The sequence below is a fragment of the Spermophilus citellus genome, assembly GCF_964194105.1.
Source record: "Spermophilus citellus genome assembly, chromosome: 8".
NCBI classification, from domain to species: domain Eukaryota; kingdom Metazoa; phylum Chordata; class Mammalia; order Rodentia; family Sciuridae; genus Spermophilus; species Spermophilus citellus.
The window spans coordinates 70,167,057-70,184,046 of NC_138189.1; the positions used below are offsets into that span (position 1 = coordinate 70,167,057).

General features: G+C 34.0%; 1 protein-coding gene across 1 annotated transcript in view; it reads left to right on the plus strand.

The window, feature by feature from the left end:
* The window catches only part of PTPN13 (protein tyrosine phosphatase non-receptor type 13), a 204,995-nt gene that overhangs the window by 97,267 nt on the left and 90,738 nt on the right, over positions 1 to 16,990 (plus strand). The window contains exons 8-9 of the mRNA XM_081303163.1: positions 14,425 to 14,520; positions 15,566 to 15,659. Coding sequence (XP_081159289.1) covers positions 14,425 to 14,520; positions 15,566 to 15,659 — 190 coding nt within the window. The remainder of the gene's footprint in view (positions 1 to 14,424; positions 14,521 to 15,565; positions 15,660 to 16,990) is intronic.

The window sequence follows — 16,990 nt, forward strand, 5'->3', positions numbered from 1 at the left end:
GGTGTGCACCACCGCACCTGGCACAATAAACACTTATACTATCTATCTATCTATCTATCTATCTATCTATCTATCTATCTATCTATCTATCTATTTATCTATTTATGTTCTGATTAGTTATATATGATAGTAGAATGTATTTTGACATATTGTACATATTGTACACAAATGGAGCACAACTTCTCATTCCTTTGGCTCTGCATGGTGCAGAGTCACTCCAGTAGTGTAATCATGTGTTTATCCCCACAGCCCTACCCCTCTTCTCACTTCCCTCTACACAAATCAAAGTTCCTTCATTCTTCCCTAAAGTCCGCCCCCCCAACCCCCACTATGTATCAGCATCTGCTTATCAGAGACAATGGTCAGCTTTTGTTTTGGGGGGATTGGCTTATTTCACTTAGCATAATATTCTCTAGTTCCATCCGTTTACCTACAAATGCCATAATTTCATTCTTCTTTAAGGCCAAGTAATATTCCATTCTGTATATGTACCACATTTTCTTTATCCATTCATCTATTGAAGGACATCTGGGTTGGTTCCATAGTTTAGCTATTGTGAATTGAGCTGCTATAAACTTGATGAGGCTGCGTCACTGTAGTATGCTAAAATCAGCACTTTGAATGGAATAAAATTATGTTGTAGATGGTTGAGTAAAGACTACCATTAGTATAAGTAGGTGCATGAGAATTTCAATTAGTTCTATTTTTTTATTTACCTTTATTTTATTTGTTTATTTTTAAGTGGTGTTGGGGATTCAACCCAGTCCTTCATGCATGCTAGGCCAGCACTCTACCACTGAGCCACAACCCCGGCCCCTAGTCCTATATATATATATATTTTTTTTTAATATATTTTTTTTGTTGTAGTTGAACACAGTATCTTTATTTTATTTTTATGTGGTGCTTAGGATCGAACCCAGGGCCTTGCACATGCTAGGCGAGTGCTCTACCACTGAGCCACAACCACAGCCCCTAGTCCTGTATATTTTTAAAGATAAAGTTTTATAACTGACCTTGCCTCCTAGACAAACTCTCTGATAAAGTTGACTAAAGGAAATTTTAGGTGCTTTCTAGTTCAAAGAGAGAAGTGACATAATTGAGACATAGTCATCTTTAAGGTCATTGATCCAATATAACATTCAATTTTTAAATTGCTTTTAAAATATTCTGCTAAAGGTCTGTTCCTCTATTATGTAAGTTTAAACACAGTTCTAGAGTTGAACATACTCAGAGTTGTGGTTTCCTTCTAGTAAAAGAAACTGCAATTTTTTAAATTCAGAATTGCAAATTTGTAAAGAATTGGGATTATGGAGAAAATTAACTTGTAAAAATTTTTTTTGTTGTTGTTGATGGACTTTTATTTAATTAACTTATTTATATGTGGTGCTGTGAATCAAACCCAGTGCCTCACACATGCTAGGTGAGCACTCTACCAATGGGCCATGACCCCAGCCCAAGAAAATTATTGAATACTTTATTGTGGGTTTGTACATAAAATGCATTGTAGAAAGCATTAGCCATTTTTATTATAAGATGGTTGTATATATTTTTTTTATCTGAAAAGGTTAAGTCAAAGACAGGAAATAAAATTTAGAAGCTGATAAATAATTTCACTATTTAGCTTTTGGAATTGTGATGGCAAGAAGTAGACACTGCTTATATCTTTAAAAAAAGTTTCCCACTTCATAAGTTATATTTTATGCCCAATTAATTTGCACAACAGTTAGCATGTGAACAATAATTTATCCTGGTTTTCTTTTGTCTCCTTATGGAGACATTTAAGTAAAGAACTCTTTTCCATTGTGCAAAAAAAAAAAAAAAAAAAAAAAGCCCTTGATGATTCAAATAAAGAACCATTATAGTCTAAAACTATAAACAGTAAAGATACATATCAACCTAGATGAATATTTCTAACATTAGGTTGAATAGCATCTTTTCTTAAAATGTGACTATTAAAAATAAAATAATTTCTGGTGATCTCATGTAGTTTGATATTTGCTATATTAATGGTACTATTGATTAGTAAAATTTGAGGGTTGTGGGGTTTTTTTGTTTTGTTTTCTTATTTCTTAGTGCCATGGTCCTCCTACCTCAGCCTCCCCAGCTGCTGGGATTACAGGCATGTACCACTGCACCCTACAAGAAATATTTTTATCTTAAATCTTAGTTTGAGAGTTAAAAAGGAAAGAAATCAAACATTAATGGAAAGCCAGGTGCAATGCTACACTCCTGAAATCCCAGCTATTCAGGTGGCTGAGGCAGGAAGATCACAGATTTGAAGCCAGCCTGAGCAACTTAGTGAATAAAAATAAAAATTTTCTTCAAGGAGTCTGAGTGAAAGATTACTTGCCGGGGCTGGGGATGTGGCTCAAGCGGTAGCGCGCTCGTCTGGCATGCGTGCGGCCCGGGTTCGATCTTCAGCACCACATACAAACAACGATGTTGTGTCCGCCGATAACTAAAAAATAAATATTGAAAAATTCTCTCTCTCTCTCTCTCTCTCTCCCCCTCCCTCTCTCCCTCTATCACTCTCTCTTAAAAAAAAAAAAAAAAAAAAGACTACTTGCCTAGCATGCCCAAGGCCCTCGATTCATTCCCTAATACTGGAAAACAACCAATTAATGAAAGGTATTTAATTTCTTATGTTATACTATAATAGTCTTTTGGATGTACTTTGTTTGAAAAGGTGATTTTGATTATATGTAACAAAATATATTAGACTATTGTAGCATATTTTCTCAAGTAATGCACATATGTGGAAGCCTCAGGAAAATTCAGATAAACCAACTTGTTTCCGAATATTCTTATATAACTGCAAAGATGTTGCATAATCTCTGTTTGTTGCAAATTCTTATTTGTTGAAAAGGTAACTAGTTATGATACATCATTTTCCAGATTTAGAAATTTTAGATTTGTTTCAGGAGATGCAACCAAAAGAAGAGCTTTCTTTTTAAAAATCAAACATGCCTTGAATTTTTTGATACAGGGTAATTTCTATTTTGAAATCTTCCTTTGTTATTAAAAGCATTTCTGTCTCTCTCTCTCTCACACACACACACACACACACCTCTACCCATGTTTTTTCAGAGGATATTTTAAAACCTAATTAAACAAACAAAACCTAAAAATGTTGGTTTATTGCGAAAACGCTTGCATCACCTTAAATAAACTCCTATTATTATATTTGCAAATAGTAATATATTGTGCTTGCTTTAGAATAAAAGCATTATTTGAAAAGAATGTTTGAGACTTGGAATTCAAAAGCAATAATTCTTTACTTATTTAGTTGAGTAACTTGCTTGCTTACTTTTTCTAAAGGTAAAGTAATTTATGTTCGCTCTATAAATTGTACAGATTGTTACTATGAAGATTTTAACTAGTATACAAAGAAGAAAAGAAAATAGAAAAAAAACTCAGTCATCTAATTCCCATTAAAAGTAGGCTTTACAGATTGTTTTTATGTGTGATAAATCATGCAGAACAGTGGATGTCACTAACACATATTTTTAAATATTCACATTTCAAACATTTTAAAAGAAATCCTAACCTTTGTGATCTTTAAATTTGACAGTTACTTGGATTTCAATAATTTTAGAATTAGATGATGGCTTAGAACATATGTTATCTAAACATATTCTTGAACTTGTAAAGGTTTAATAGTGTACTCAAGACCACATAAGTAGTTAATCATAGAGTTTCCATCATTTGAAGGATTGTCGATTTTCACCATGGATTTTCAGAGTTCCAATCTAAAGATTTCCTACCACATGTTACTTTAATTTTATTTTTTTTAAAGAGATGTGCTCTATTTTTCAGTGATTTAATGTATCAATTAGAAGAAAAGAAATTAAAATATTTCAGTGTGTTCTCTTGGATGCTCAAGATGTCTCCTTTAACCTTAGATGTATAGCCCCTTCCTTAGCCCAAGAACCAGTACTGTGAGTATAGTATGAATAGGACTCCCATTCCCACACCACTCTTGAAAAGAATCTTTAACTAAATCACCTCTATAGCATCTTCTCAGCTGACATCAACCAACCAACTGGCACAGGGGAGACCAGACCTTAAAATCATGGAGTTTGGAACTGGAAGGAATCTGATGACCATATAAGCCAAACAACTCAGAAAGGTAGACTAATTTGCCAAAGGAGATACATAATTCATAGCAGAGCTAAATTTTTAATTCAGATCTCTTGAGCCCTGTTATAAAATTCTTCCACTCTGCTATCCTGATTTCAAAAAGAGACCAAATGCATTTCAGACACATTGTTGGGAAGATTGTTTTACTGCTTGGGAAATTGGACATTCACCTAACCACCAAATACGCCCCTTAAGTCTCTCCTCAGTAACATTATATAATTTTTAACACAGTGAAACAAGTAGGGTTATAAAATAAAAGCTAAAAATGAGATACTTTTGTAACCAAACTGTACAGGGGGTTAAGATGAAGTGTCATTATGTTGCATATTCTATTGTGATTGCTTTTGATGGGTTTCTACCATGGTAGGATCTTTACCACTAAACTACATTTCCAGCTGTTTTTATATTTTATTTCAAATTAAATTGCTTAGGGCCTTACTAAGTTGCTGAGGCTGGTTTTGAACTTGTGATCCTCCTGCTCCGGTTTCTGGGCCATTAGCATTACAGGTGTGTGCCATCTCACCTATGGCTAATGAGGTAAGGGAGTAAACTATCAAAAAGCAGTAATTGACATTGAGTGCTCTGACTTCCTTGGGAACAGAATGGGAAAGTCAGGAAGAAAGATCCCAGGAAAGAAATTGTATTTGAAGTTGTAAAATTAGAAATTTAAAAATTTATGATTATTATTTGTTGTAATTATTATGATTATTAAATTACATTAAACATTCAGATCTCTATATAAAGCAGTAGGGAAAAAACAGGAAGAAATATAACTTTGGTTTCTTTTGTGGAAATAAGTTTTAACACTGGATATCATTCCTCTCTTTGCTTTATTCTCCTAATTTCACTTTTTCTCCACCTCAGCATATAGGACTCTGCTATTCTGTTTTTTTTTTTTTTTCCTTTCTTCTTTATTCCCAGCATTCTCTTTTCTGTCTCATTCTACTGCATCTCAAGACCTAAGAAATTGTCTGTTTTCTCACAGGAGTGTCTGACAAATGCTCCTGTTTCTCTTGTGATGTATTACCATGTACACCCTACCCATTGCTCTGTGGTTGGCAGTAGAATTCTCATTATGAGAGACTGACTTGGAACCAGTACTGTGAGTATAGTATGAATAGGACTCCCACACCCTGGGTGGGGACCTTGAATAGCATTGTGGCTTCCAACAGCTGAAACTGCTCGGCATTCTGCACAATACAGTACCATAAAGGAAATTGTAAAGGACAGATAAAATTATTTTATATAAAAGTGACTAGGTTAAATATTACTTATTTAATGAGATGTTAGTCAATCTACTTCAACTCAAAATTAAATAGTTTTCCTGCTTGAAAGAAGGAAAACTATTTAATTTTGACATCTAGCCCAAGCCTAATTTTGCTGTCCTGTGAAAGTCCTGTGAATACAGCTTGAAGTCTGGTTGAGAAACTAGAATATGTAAAAACTTAAGTATAGTAAGCCTTTTCCTATTATTGAGGCACTTAAATGCTTCATTATGAAAAGTAGAAATTACATTTTAAAAAGTGGGGGGATAAATTTATAAATGCTATGTACTTCCCATGAACACAGATATATTTTATCCAAAATTATCGTTTTTTTTAATCCAAAACTGCTAAAGATGAACCATTTCAATTTTTATTTCTTTACCTTATTTCCCTTTAGTAGCACACAGAAAATAAAGGAAAGGAAAAGAAATATGATCTTATTATTATTTAGATTACTCAATGAGCAAAATAAATAATTTTTATTATTCATTTTCTATTTCATTCATATCAGTTCCCAAGAAGTAAATACCAATAAGCAGGAATTTTATGTGTTATTAGTCAAGTATTAAGTGCATTTTAGGTATTAATGACAATTATACCACTAAATATAGAAACATTTTATATATTTAAAGAACCACTATTATAGATAGAATCAACATCTTGGTCAGAAAAAAAAAAAAATCAGTGTCTTCTGTGTTTCCAAGGTGATGATAATGAGATTTATATTTTAGACCAGCATTGTCCAATAGAACTTATTCAATGCAGGAAATATTCTGTATCTGCACAGTCCAATTCAGTAGCTGCTAGCCACTTGTGGCTATTAAACAATTGCAGTTTGTCTAGTACAACTGAGGAACTATTTTACTTTATTTAAATTTACACAGCTAAATTAGCTACTGACAAAATATAAGCTAGTACAGATTCCTATATAAAGTGAATTTAGAATAAAATACCAACACTCAATTGAGGAAAAATGGGTTCTAGAGCATATGAGAAGAGGTAAGCAGTAATTTGTTCATTAGTTTTAAAAAGAATACAACTGACAAAAGACATTTGCTCCTCTTAATTTCTCCACATGGAAAAGGTAACATTGCATTTTAAACACTAAGGAAACCAGTGAAACCAGTGCAGACTTTCTAGTATTTGTATTCATAACAACATAATAATGGATTTCAGATCCATAGAAATAATATCCTATTTTGTTGGAAAGTAGGAACCTAATTTAAATCTTCTTGTAGCGTGATTCATGTAGATCCAGTTTGACTTTGACAGCCATCTTGTGAGAAGTGTAGATTTATATGTTGTAAGAAAAATTATAGATGCATCTTACTAGTAATGGATGTCATAGCAATTTTTAAGACCCAACAGTTTCTTTTTTTAAAGATAATGATTTTTTTTAAAAGAGAGAGAGAATTTTTTAAAAAATATTTATTTTTTAGTTTTCGGCAGACACAACATCTTTGTTTGTATGTGGTGCTGAGGATCGAACCCGGGCCGCACGCATGCCAGGTGAGCGTGCTACCACTTGAGCCACATCCCCAGCCCCAAGACCCAACAGTTTTATCCCTCAGAAACATTTTTCTTATTTCATCTGAATTCTTTCTGTCTCTCTGATAACAATTTGTGTGTCTGCGAAACAAACTTGAATACACTTCTCTGCTGCCAGCCATTTAATATTCCATCACCTGACTAAGCTAAAATGCTAGCCCCTTAAATCATCATACTTAAGGTTCTCCATGAAAGCATCTCTCCATTCTCAACCTTTTGCATTTGTCATTCTCATTCCCCTCTCCCCTCCTTATTGCCCTCAATCCATCCTGCCCACACCTCTTTGTATGTCTATATAGAGAAATAAATAAATTAATGTAGGTAGGTAGGAATGTATAAAGGAATATCTGTCTATCTACCTACCTATCTACCTATTTAAAGGTCATTTTATATTTTCATGCCTTTATTCATGTAGCCATCCCTCCTTGAAATTTCCAAAGCTGTCAGGTCTTCTGAGTTCAGGAATCTTTCTCTCAGCTTCCCACTTTAGGATAATGGTCTATGTTTTTCAATTGAAATTATTTCTTTTGAAGAGTTTGTTACTCCTACAGATCTCAAAAATTTGGTATGATCTAATTCGTAATGGTATCCCTGGCATCTGTACTACACCTGACATGGAACTAAATAAGTATTTGTTAATATAATCTGAGTATTACAATGTAGCTCTTAAAGAACTTTAGTTTACTCAGTGGTGCTATGGGATGCAATAATATTTTCTGGTCATTTATACATATAGTGAAGAGAAATCCACCTCCTCCTTTCCCCATTTTGTCCAATGAGTAAAATCATTCTTGTCAATTAAAGGCTGAACAACCAACAGCAAATGTAATCCATTTTCGATTGAACTCTGTAGTCTTTTAAAAATTTTAGAAGACATGGTGCCATCAGAACAACAGAGAATCCTGGAGGATGTTAAAAGGGTTGTTCAGTAAGCCTAAATTCAAGTTATGACCCAAGTATGTTGCTGCTGTGTCACAAAGGACCCCCACTGGGGGAAATGGAGGCTGTTTATACTGTTTCCTGTTCCTACCTCTGCACAAGTTTCACACATGCAGAGTGATTTCTAGTAATAGAGTATTTTTCCATATCCCCTTTCTCACTTGTATATATTCATACTGGCATGGGCTCTGTTCCTCTAAGTTAAAAGTCATATTCACCACATCTAGCTCTCAGGGAATTTGAGAATATATTCTATTGATTACAACATGCTTAATATAGAATATAATAGGCTCTGGAGAACATACCAAAGGTGCAATCTCAACTCTCCAAAAGTCAGTCCCCTGAAAAGGAAGCAGAGAGAACATTCAACATATGAATACATGGTGATATCACTTACATTTCTCTGCTTTGTTTGAAAATTGAAGTATTCTATTTACTAGGGTCCATATTCTTAAAGATGTGAGGTTTTAAATGTATTTTATAGTTCTGAACTACTAAAATAGTTATTTTAGCTCATTTGTCTTTGAAACCTGCATCTGTCATTTGAGTCATGACAAGCTAAAAGTGGTTTTTTAATGCCTGTTGTTGCAATTGACTGAGTTGCACTCTGCATATTACTTGTCTGAGCTTGAATATGTGTCACTTGTAAATGGTGTTTTTTAGATTACAGTTTGTGCTGGTTCATATTTATTTTAATCTGAAGATTGTATATTGAAATAACTCTATGTAAGCCCTGAATATTATGCAGATCTTCATAATGGGAGCCTGATGTCCCAAACATTTAAAGTGTAGTGTTCTTAGCTGGATGTGGTGGTATACATCCCACACCCAGCTTCTCTGGAGGCTGGGTAGAAGGATCCCAAATTCAATGGCAGACTGGACAACTTGGCAAGACCCTGTCTCAAAACAAAATTTTATAAAAGGGCAGGAGATGTAACTCATTGCTAGAACACTTGCCTAGCTAGCCCAAGGCCCTTTCAAACCAACCCCAGCACACTCAAATATACACACAAAAAAAGCAAGCATTTTGCTTATTATCACATGCCACAAGTTTAGTGTTCAAAGGCTAAGTGTGTTATATGGTAATGGAAATTGTGACTCTTATTTGTCAAGAACTTATGACAAAGCATAAACCAAGATAGATGTTACCATTTCTTCTCTTTAGAAGCACCAAATCAGGACTGTGTGAGCATATAAATGCATAAAACATTCATGAATATATTTCCTATAAAAAGCATTTTGTAGAATAGTCATGAGAGAATGAAAAGAATACTAAAGAACAGCTTAAAGCATTAATGTTTGGATAGAAAATTCTTAAATAACTATAAATAGATGTATACTTCTCTGAAAATAAAAGATATCCTTTAATTTCTAGTATTTTTTTATCACAATTAAGAACATACTATTTGGGGCAAGGTTGTGGCTCAGTGGTAGAGTGCTTGCTGAGCATGTGTGAGGCATTGGGTTTGATCCCAGCACCACATAAAAATAAAACAAAATAAAGGTATTGTGTCCATTTACAACTAAAAAAACCACCTTTTTTAAAAAAGAACACACTATTTTTATAAGAATATAAGGTATGGAAACTAACAAATGTTTTATGATCCTTTAATTATAACCTTATCCTCTGAACAAAATTCTCGTCGACTCTACTATCATATTAACTTAATTGTATGTTAACAATAAAAGCTAGTTTTTCAGTAGGATAAAATGTTGTCTCTAAATAAAATACAAAAAAGAAAAAGGGCTGGGGATGTGGCTCAGTGGTCCAGTGCCCCTGAGTTCAATCCCCTGTAGCCCCACACAAAAGAAGGAAGTTGTCTAATGAAATGAGGAACAATCAGGACAAACAGACACTAGTGTCATTATTTTTACATTGCAAGTGTACTAAATGAAGTAACCAGGGCAGGGGATGTAGTTCAGTGGTAGAGTGTTTGCCAAGCATGCATGAGGCCCTGAGTTCAGTTCCCAGCAACACACACACACACACACACACACACAAACACACAAGTTTGCAAGCCAGTGAATTAGAAATTGAGGCTAATTTTATCCTACAAAAGGCAAATACATTTAGTTAGGCAATTGTAATGGTAAAAGTGTTGAAAGCTAAAAAAATTTCCTAGTATAGTTATAATGTTGCAGTGAAGGCAGTCATATGTGCATATTGTATAATGTATATTTGGATATTATTAGCACATCCATTGCATATAATTTTAAAATTTACCATTCAGAAAGCTTTCTAATATTCTGTAAGTGTGCAGATGTACCTTTTTGGTTTGAAAAAATACTCTATAACACTTTTCAGCTAAAATAATCATCACCAGGTTTTGTTGATAGCGGGAAATGGGTACAAGAAGATTTATTATACTATTTGTTTTTGTGTATATTTGGAAGTTTTCATAATAATCAGTCTTTTAAAAATCACCTGGTTTATACCACATTCCTGGGATCCAAATCAAATGTGAAGTGCTAGGATTTTACATTCAAATATAGACAGAAAACTTATTTGAGATGTCTGGATCCTCCAAAAAGTAAAGTTGTTAATAACGTTAGGAAACTTCATTAAAAATTAAGTATTACTTTTCTTCTGTAGACCAGAACAGAGAAAGAAAACCACTACCCCTCCTATCTGGTTAGTGCCTACTAGAAGCCTTTATATGTGGGTCATCTCAGAGCCAAGAAATATTCCTGCCTAAATGGTCTGTAAGACTGGGAAGTGTGATTCTCCACATATGACAGTGCAAGATGGTATTGGTAAAACATAATTTTACAATAGTTCCTGGAAAAGTTAAATTTATTATTTAGTTAAAAAATAGAAACCCCATGGTTACTTGGGATAATATTTTTTGTAAGCATGACTGAATAGTAAAATTTGACTTAGAATTTTAATCTAATTATAACATTTTTATTAGCATGACTGAGTAATAAATATTGCCTGGAAATTTTAATCTAGTTATACCTGCCATATTATTACATGAAAGGAACATGGGTAACGACATTTTAAAAGATACACTCCAAGAAACTCACAAAAAAAAATTCTTACTAGATACTGATACCCTTCCCTAATACTAGAGAAGAAAAAAGTCTTTTTACCCCCTAATAGGCAAAGCTAGTCCTCTATTTCATGTTTTAGGGTGCTGGTCCTGTATGAGAATAAACCTATAAAATCTCATAACGTAATGCTTCCTTCCCCCAAAGTGTGATACTGAGAACAACACTTATAGACTAATATTCATCCAGGGAAGATGATTTACTGTTAAAATTTTAAGAGGAATTTACCAAAGTTATATTTATTTGTCTTACAGAAAGAACGCAGAGATTGAAAAAAGTTGCCAATAGTGTCGGCAAACTGAAGAAAAAGAGAAAACATAGACTAGTAAGAGAAAAAAAATATGGACACATTAAACAATATAAGAACAATTATAAAGCATCACCAAATAATGGAAATCAGATTAAAAATTATTTATGATCTTACACCCACTTTGCCAAAATAGTTACAAAATAGTAAATTTGTTTATTGTTTAATATGGAGTGTGAAATTGTTATCGCAAAGTGTAACATCTAAGTGACTCTACTCAGTTTATTGAATAGGCTTATTATGACTTCCTATTTTCCTTTGTACAGGGTTAAAAACATTGCCTCTTTAAATATAGGTATTCTCCCTGACCTTGTTGTGTTTTACTGTCCTAAAATTGCAATTCTGTGTTTGTAGTTTGGTTTTTTCCTTGAAAAAGTACCACAAAACAGTAGCATTGAGGTTCTGTAACAATACAACAAACGTACTTTGGTTCCCTTTGAAAACAACAGTTTTTGCTAAAGAACTATTAACTTGTATATAATATAGGAACTATTAACTTGTATATAATATATTACACTATTAAATATAAGGTGGTATTAGATGAAATTGCTGTGTTCTGCCCTCCACAATTCTTTCAAGTCACATTCATATTGAACCATAGGATTTGAAAAATGACTTATTTTACCATGAATCTATTCTGTGGTAGAATGTAATCATTTAGGAAAAAAGTAGTGGTAAATACCTTGATTTTCAATTCTAAGACTCTTTCCATTAATGATGATATTGCTTGATATTCATGTTCACTATACACAGAGCTGGACTAAGTAACAGCTTGCTTCATTATGTCTAATCCTCCAGGGAAACATTGTAGGGAAGATGTACAACTTCCCCTTTCCTTCAAGTCCACGGCCAGTCATCCATCCTTCTCCTCCCATTTCTTTAAAGCTCTGTCTTAGCAAGACTCCTGTTCTTGTCTCAGTAGGACTTCTCAGTTCTCCCAGCCCATCATCTCCATCCTAGTTCCACAAGCCTGGTTCCTGTGGTGTCTTTTGGCCATTTCATTTGTTCATTAATTCATTTTTCTTTTAACACTGTTCATAAACACCTTCTAGCATAAGAAATAATTCATTGTGTGAAGTCCTGTGGTCAAGTTTGCAGACTACCCAAAAAAGAATCCCTTGCCTAACTTGGTTACCTGCTGCCATACTTCCTATGTCCTCGGTTCTAGGTATTTCCCATGGGCTATTTTCTACAACACCAAGAAAAAGCCACAGAACAATTCTGACCGGTTCCACTGAAATTGATGCATTCTGGTCTACCTAAATTCTTAGGGCCATATGAAAGATTTCATGTGTTTTTTACTGACCCTTTTCCCATTCTTCACAACATCATTTCTTTATTCTTTTCAAATTTTGAGCAAATCACGCTCCCAGGAAGTGATTCAATTTTTATTACCAGGCAATTTTCTGATATAAGTATCTGGGGATTTCCTCTGTTTTTCCCCTTGTCCACTATTTCTTCAAGAAGAAAAGGTTTTCTCCTTCTTGCCAAACTAACCATCCCAGGTGTGCTCTTTTTTCCATCTCCTGTTTTCCTTTAGCACTTTTATTCCTGCTACCATTTGTAACTTCAGACTCCCTCACCCAACAAAATTATTTTCCATTGCTTGAAATCATGCACAAACATCCCACTGTGCCAAGAAGACTCCAATAACTTTTTGTGTTTTTGCCTTTCCTTTTCCAAACCCTCAAACTTGAAAGAATATACTCATTTTCTCAACTTCTCACTGTCTAGTCCTTTGACCTTCTATGACCTTCAAGTATCTGCTCAGAAAATATTTTGTGCTTGCCATGCACCAGGAAGGAACATGGTAGATACTAGTGGTTCATCTAAAACAGACAAAATCCTTTTTGTCAGAGAGCTTATAATTTAGGTAAGGGAAGCAAACAAGTAGACAGAGAACTACTATATAGTGGTGCAGTTTTAATTAGTTAAGTATAAGGTAATATGGAAGTAAGAGAAACCGTGTCTAATCAAGGCTTTTCAAGAGAAGGTGAGGCTTCTCAAAGGAAAAAGAGAAGGCGTTAGGTAAAAGGTGAAGAAGGGAAATGAACTTCTAATAGAGCAATGTCTTCCAAGAAGGAATCTGAAAGTTTATTTATACTTTTGGTTATCTGCACATTCTGTGACATGAGTGCAGACTTTGAGTAAGTGGATGGTAATGAGGCTTTTAGCTAAATCTAGCTTTTAAGTTCACATTAAAAACTTTTTGTATATGTGACTTGGAGGGTGGTGAAAGGAGTCTACTTTTTACCACAAATGAATCTGTGACTTCAAAATATGAAGAACGTCTTGCTATAAATGTAGGTGGGGAGCAGGTTATGAAAGCCTTTATACCAAGCTAAATTCCTTAGCTGAGTATAAAGGACTCTAGTTTGAAGGAGTTTAAGAGATAGTGGTGTGCTCAGATTTTCAGTTCTGGAAAGTTCATTCTCTGTAATGTGAATTATCATGAGACGAGCAAGACTACAAAAAGGGAATTTGGGAGACATACAATAATCCAGACATGAGATAAATAGTGCTCAATCGTAGAGACGGTGGAGATGAAGAAGAAGGGATGGGTGTTTAGAAGGAAGGATTTAGGTTTTCGTTCACACTTGCCCCTGAGCCCTACCTCTTTATACAGGACATAATCTACAAAATCTGTGCAGTACCCCTAGCCTTAGTGCTTCTAGTGGAATGAAATATCTGTCTCCAATGACATATTTGTGTACTTGGCTTCTCTGGGATTGAGTCTTTGGGTTTTTAGTCCTTTGTAAGCACCTAACAGAATTATGTATATATAACAGAATTAAGAACTGCCTGTTGATGATGCTTATATAGCACTTGCTCGAGATTTCTTGGATGTTCATTCGATTCTCACAACAAAACCTATGAGATGTATACTCTCATGGTATCCCTTATTTGTGGGGGGAAGGGGAGAGTCACTGGGAGATTAAATTACTCTCCAACGTTTCAAACCCAGGCAGTCTGGCTCTGTAGTCCATGCTCTTAACCAGTATGCCAAACCATCTCAAAATTAGAACCTCAATGTTTGAATGCTCTCCTGCCATTGGTAAATTTGAAGCAGGCTATATACATGTGCTAGTCCCATAAGATTAAACTTATTTTTTAAAATTTCTGTGGTATTGCTCACAAATTTGCTTTCTAATGTTTTTGTTTTAATTCTTTTAGAACCAGCGCGAAGATACAAAACTTACCACAGTGACATTTTTAATACCTCCAGTGAAAGTCCATCTATTATTTCCTCTGATTCAGATTTCAGGCAAGGTAAGAGTTATCTGAAACAAGCAAAATATTTTTAATAAACCACAATTATGAATCTTTTTTGGTAATGTTGAAATAAAAGTTGTCAAAAATTAAAAATTGTAAAATTCTGCCATTTACTCATTTTAATATCAAAAATAGTGCATTCATTTTCATGAATTTTCCAGAAGAGCTTAGTCCTATGTCATTAATGTGATGACAAATTTTATATAAAAGTTCCTGTTGCTCTACATCCTTCCCAGCATTTGGTATCTTTAGTATTTTTGATTTTAACCATTCAGGTAAGTGTGTAGTGGTATGTCACATTGATATATTAATTTGTAATTTCATAATGAAATACTATGCATAGCATTTTCTCATTCTTATTGGCCATTTTCACTTCTTCATTAATAGCATGTCTGTTTAAGTCTGTTGCCCATTTTTAAATTGGGTTATTATTTTCTTATTGTTGTATTTTAAGAGTCATTTTTTAAATATTTATTTTTTAGTTAAAAAATAAATCCACATTAAAACCTTTTTGTATATATGATTTGGAGGGTGGTGAGAGAAGCCTATACTTTTTACCACAAATGAATGAATCTGTGACTTCAAAATATGAAGTGCTTCTGATATAAATGTAGGTGGAGTATATACATGTGCTAGTCCTACAAGATTAAACTTTTTAAAAAAAATTTCTGTGGTATTACTCACAAATTTGTTTTCTAATGTTTTTGTTTTAATTCCTTTAGAACTACGATAGTATATATCTCATAGGTTTTGTTGTGAGAATCAAATGAACATGTAAATCTTGAGCAAGTGCTATATAAGCATCATCAACAGGCAGTTTTTAGAGTGCTATGCATAATTCTGTTAGGTGCATACAAAGGAGTAAACAACCAAAGGCTCAATTCCAGAGAAGCCAAGTACACAAATATATAATTGGAGACAGGTTTATACAAATTATCATTATGTCTGCTTAATGCTTGAGTATTAGATAAGTTTACTTTTATATTTTTATCACCTAAACCATTATTATTATTATTATTTATCATTTTTTACTCACAATTAGTGAGAAGAAGTGAAGCTTCAAAGAGGTTTGAATCCAGCAGTGGTCTCCCAGGAGTAGATGAAACCCCAATTCAAGGCCAGTCACAGAGACCAAGGTATGCTGGGGAGGGGGGAAAAATCGAGAAATAATACATTTCCAGTAACAGATATTTTTATTATTGTCTTGTTTTAAAATATTTTTATTTACCTTTATTTTGATTCATTTTTCTTTATTCTTCCTTTCCCTTAGTTTCCCTTCTCTCTAATTTCTCAGGAATTCTGAGAAATTCTGTGAAAGACATGGCATCGGACTCTTTTAGAATCAGGATTGGCACTCATCGGTTACAGTTTTTATTTTTTTTTAAGTTATCTATATGAATACAAAACAGTAAAGAAAGTCAAGGTGCAGCATTAAAAATCTGTGAGAAGTGCTGATTTGGTACCACGTGCCTGAAATCCCATCTACTCAGAAGGCTGAGGCAGGAGCATCACAAATCCAGTGCCAGCCTGGTCAACTTGATGAGACCCTCTCTCAAAATATAAGTAAAAGGGCTAAGAATACAGCTTAGTGTTCAAGCACCCCTGGTTTTAACCCTCAGCATTGAAAAAAAAACAAAAATCTGTAAGAATATAATAAATCTTCATTTCTAAAAGAATATACTTCTTTTGGAAGGTTGGAATAGGCTCCACCAGCAGGCTTTCAGTGAGAATTAGTTGAATGAATAATGAGTAGAGTACTATTAAGTAAACTATTATATAAAAAGTTAATTATCCACTGGCTTAAAAGAGGTTGTATTTTTTAAGCCTGATTTAGGCTGTTTGGAGTTCATTTTCATGCTGAAATAACTTGGTGAATTTCTTACAGGGTGTTAGTATTATTTGTGCTAGTCTTAAGATGGTTGTAGTATAATTATGTATCAATTTGCTTTCTTTGAACTGAAAGATATCAAGCCAGTAGTGAATATGTTGCTATATATCACTGTCATGTGTATGCAGATCCCTTACAGAAAGAAAAGATGTTGTTAATGGAATTTATTTCAAATTTGTAATATATTAGAGATCTAGAGGTTGCTTCAGAATTTACTCTTTTTTTGGGTGTGTGTGTGTGTGTGTGTGTGTGTGTGCACGCCAGCGTGTGCTACCAGAGAATGAACCCAGGGTCTCTTAACCACTGAGCCACATCCCCAGCCCTTTTTAATTTTTATTTTGAGGCAGGTCTTGCCAAGTTGCTTAGGGCCTCGCTAGGTTGTTGAGGCAGGCTTTGAATTTATGGTCCTCCTGCCTCAGTCTCCCAAACCACTGGGATCACAGGCTTGCACCATTATACCTGGACATAATTTACTCTTAAAGTATAAAAATCCTTTTAGGCTCCAATGCTACCAAATATAAGAGAATCATTTGGAAATTAACAAAAACTTGCCCCTTAACTCCTTAATTCTCCAAAATA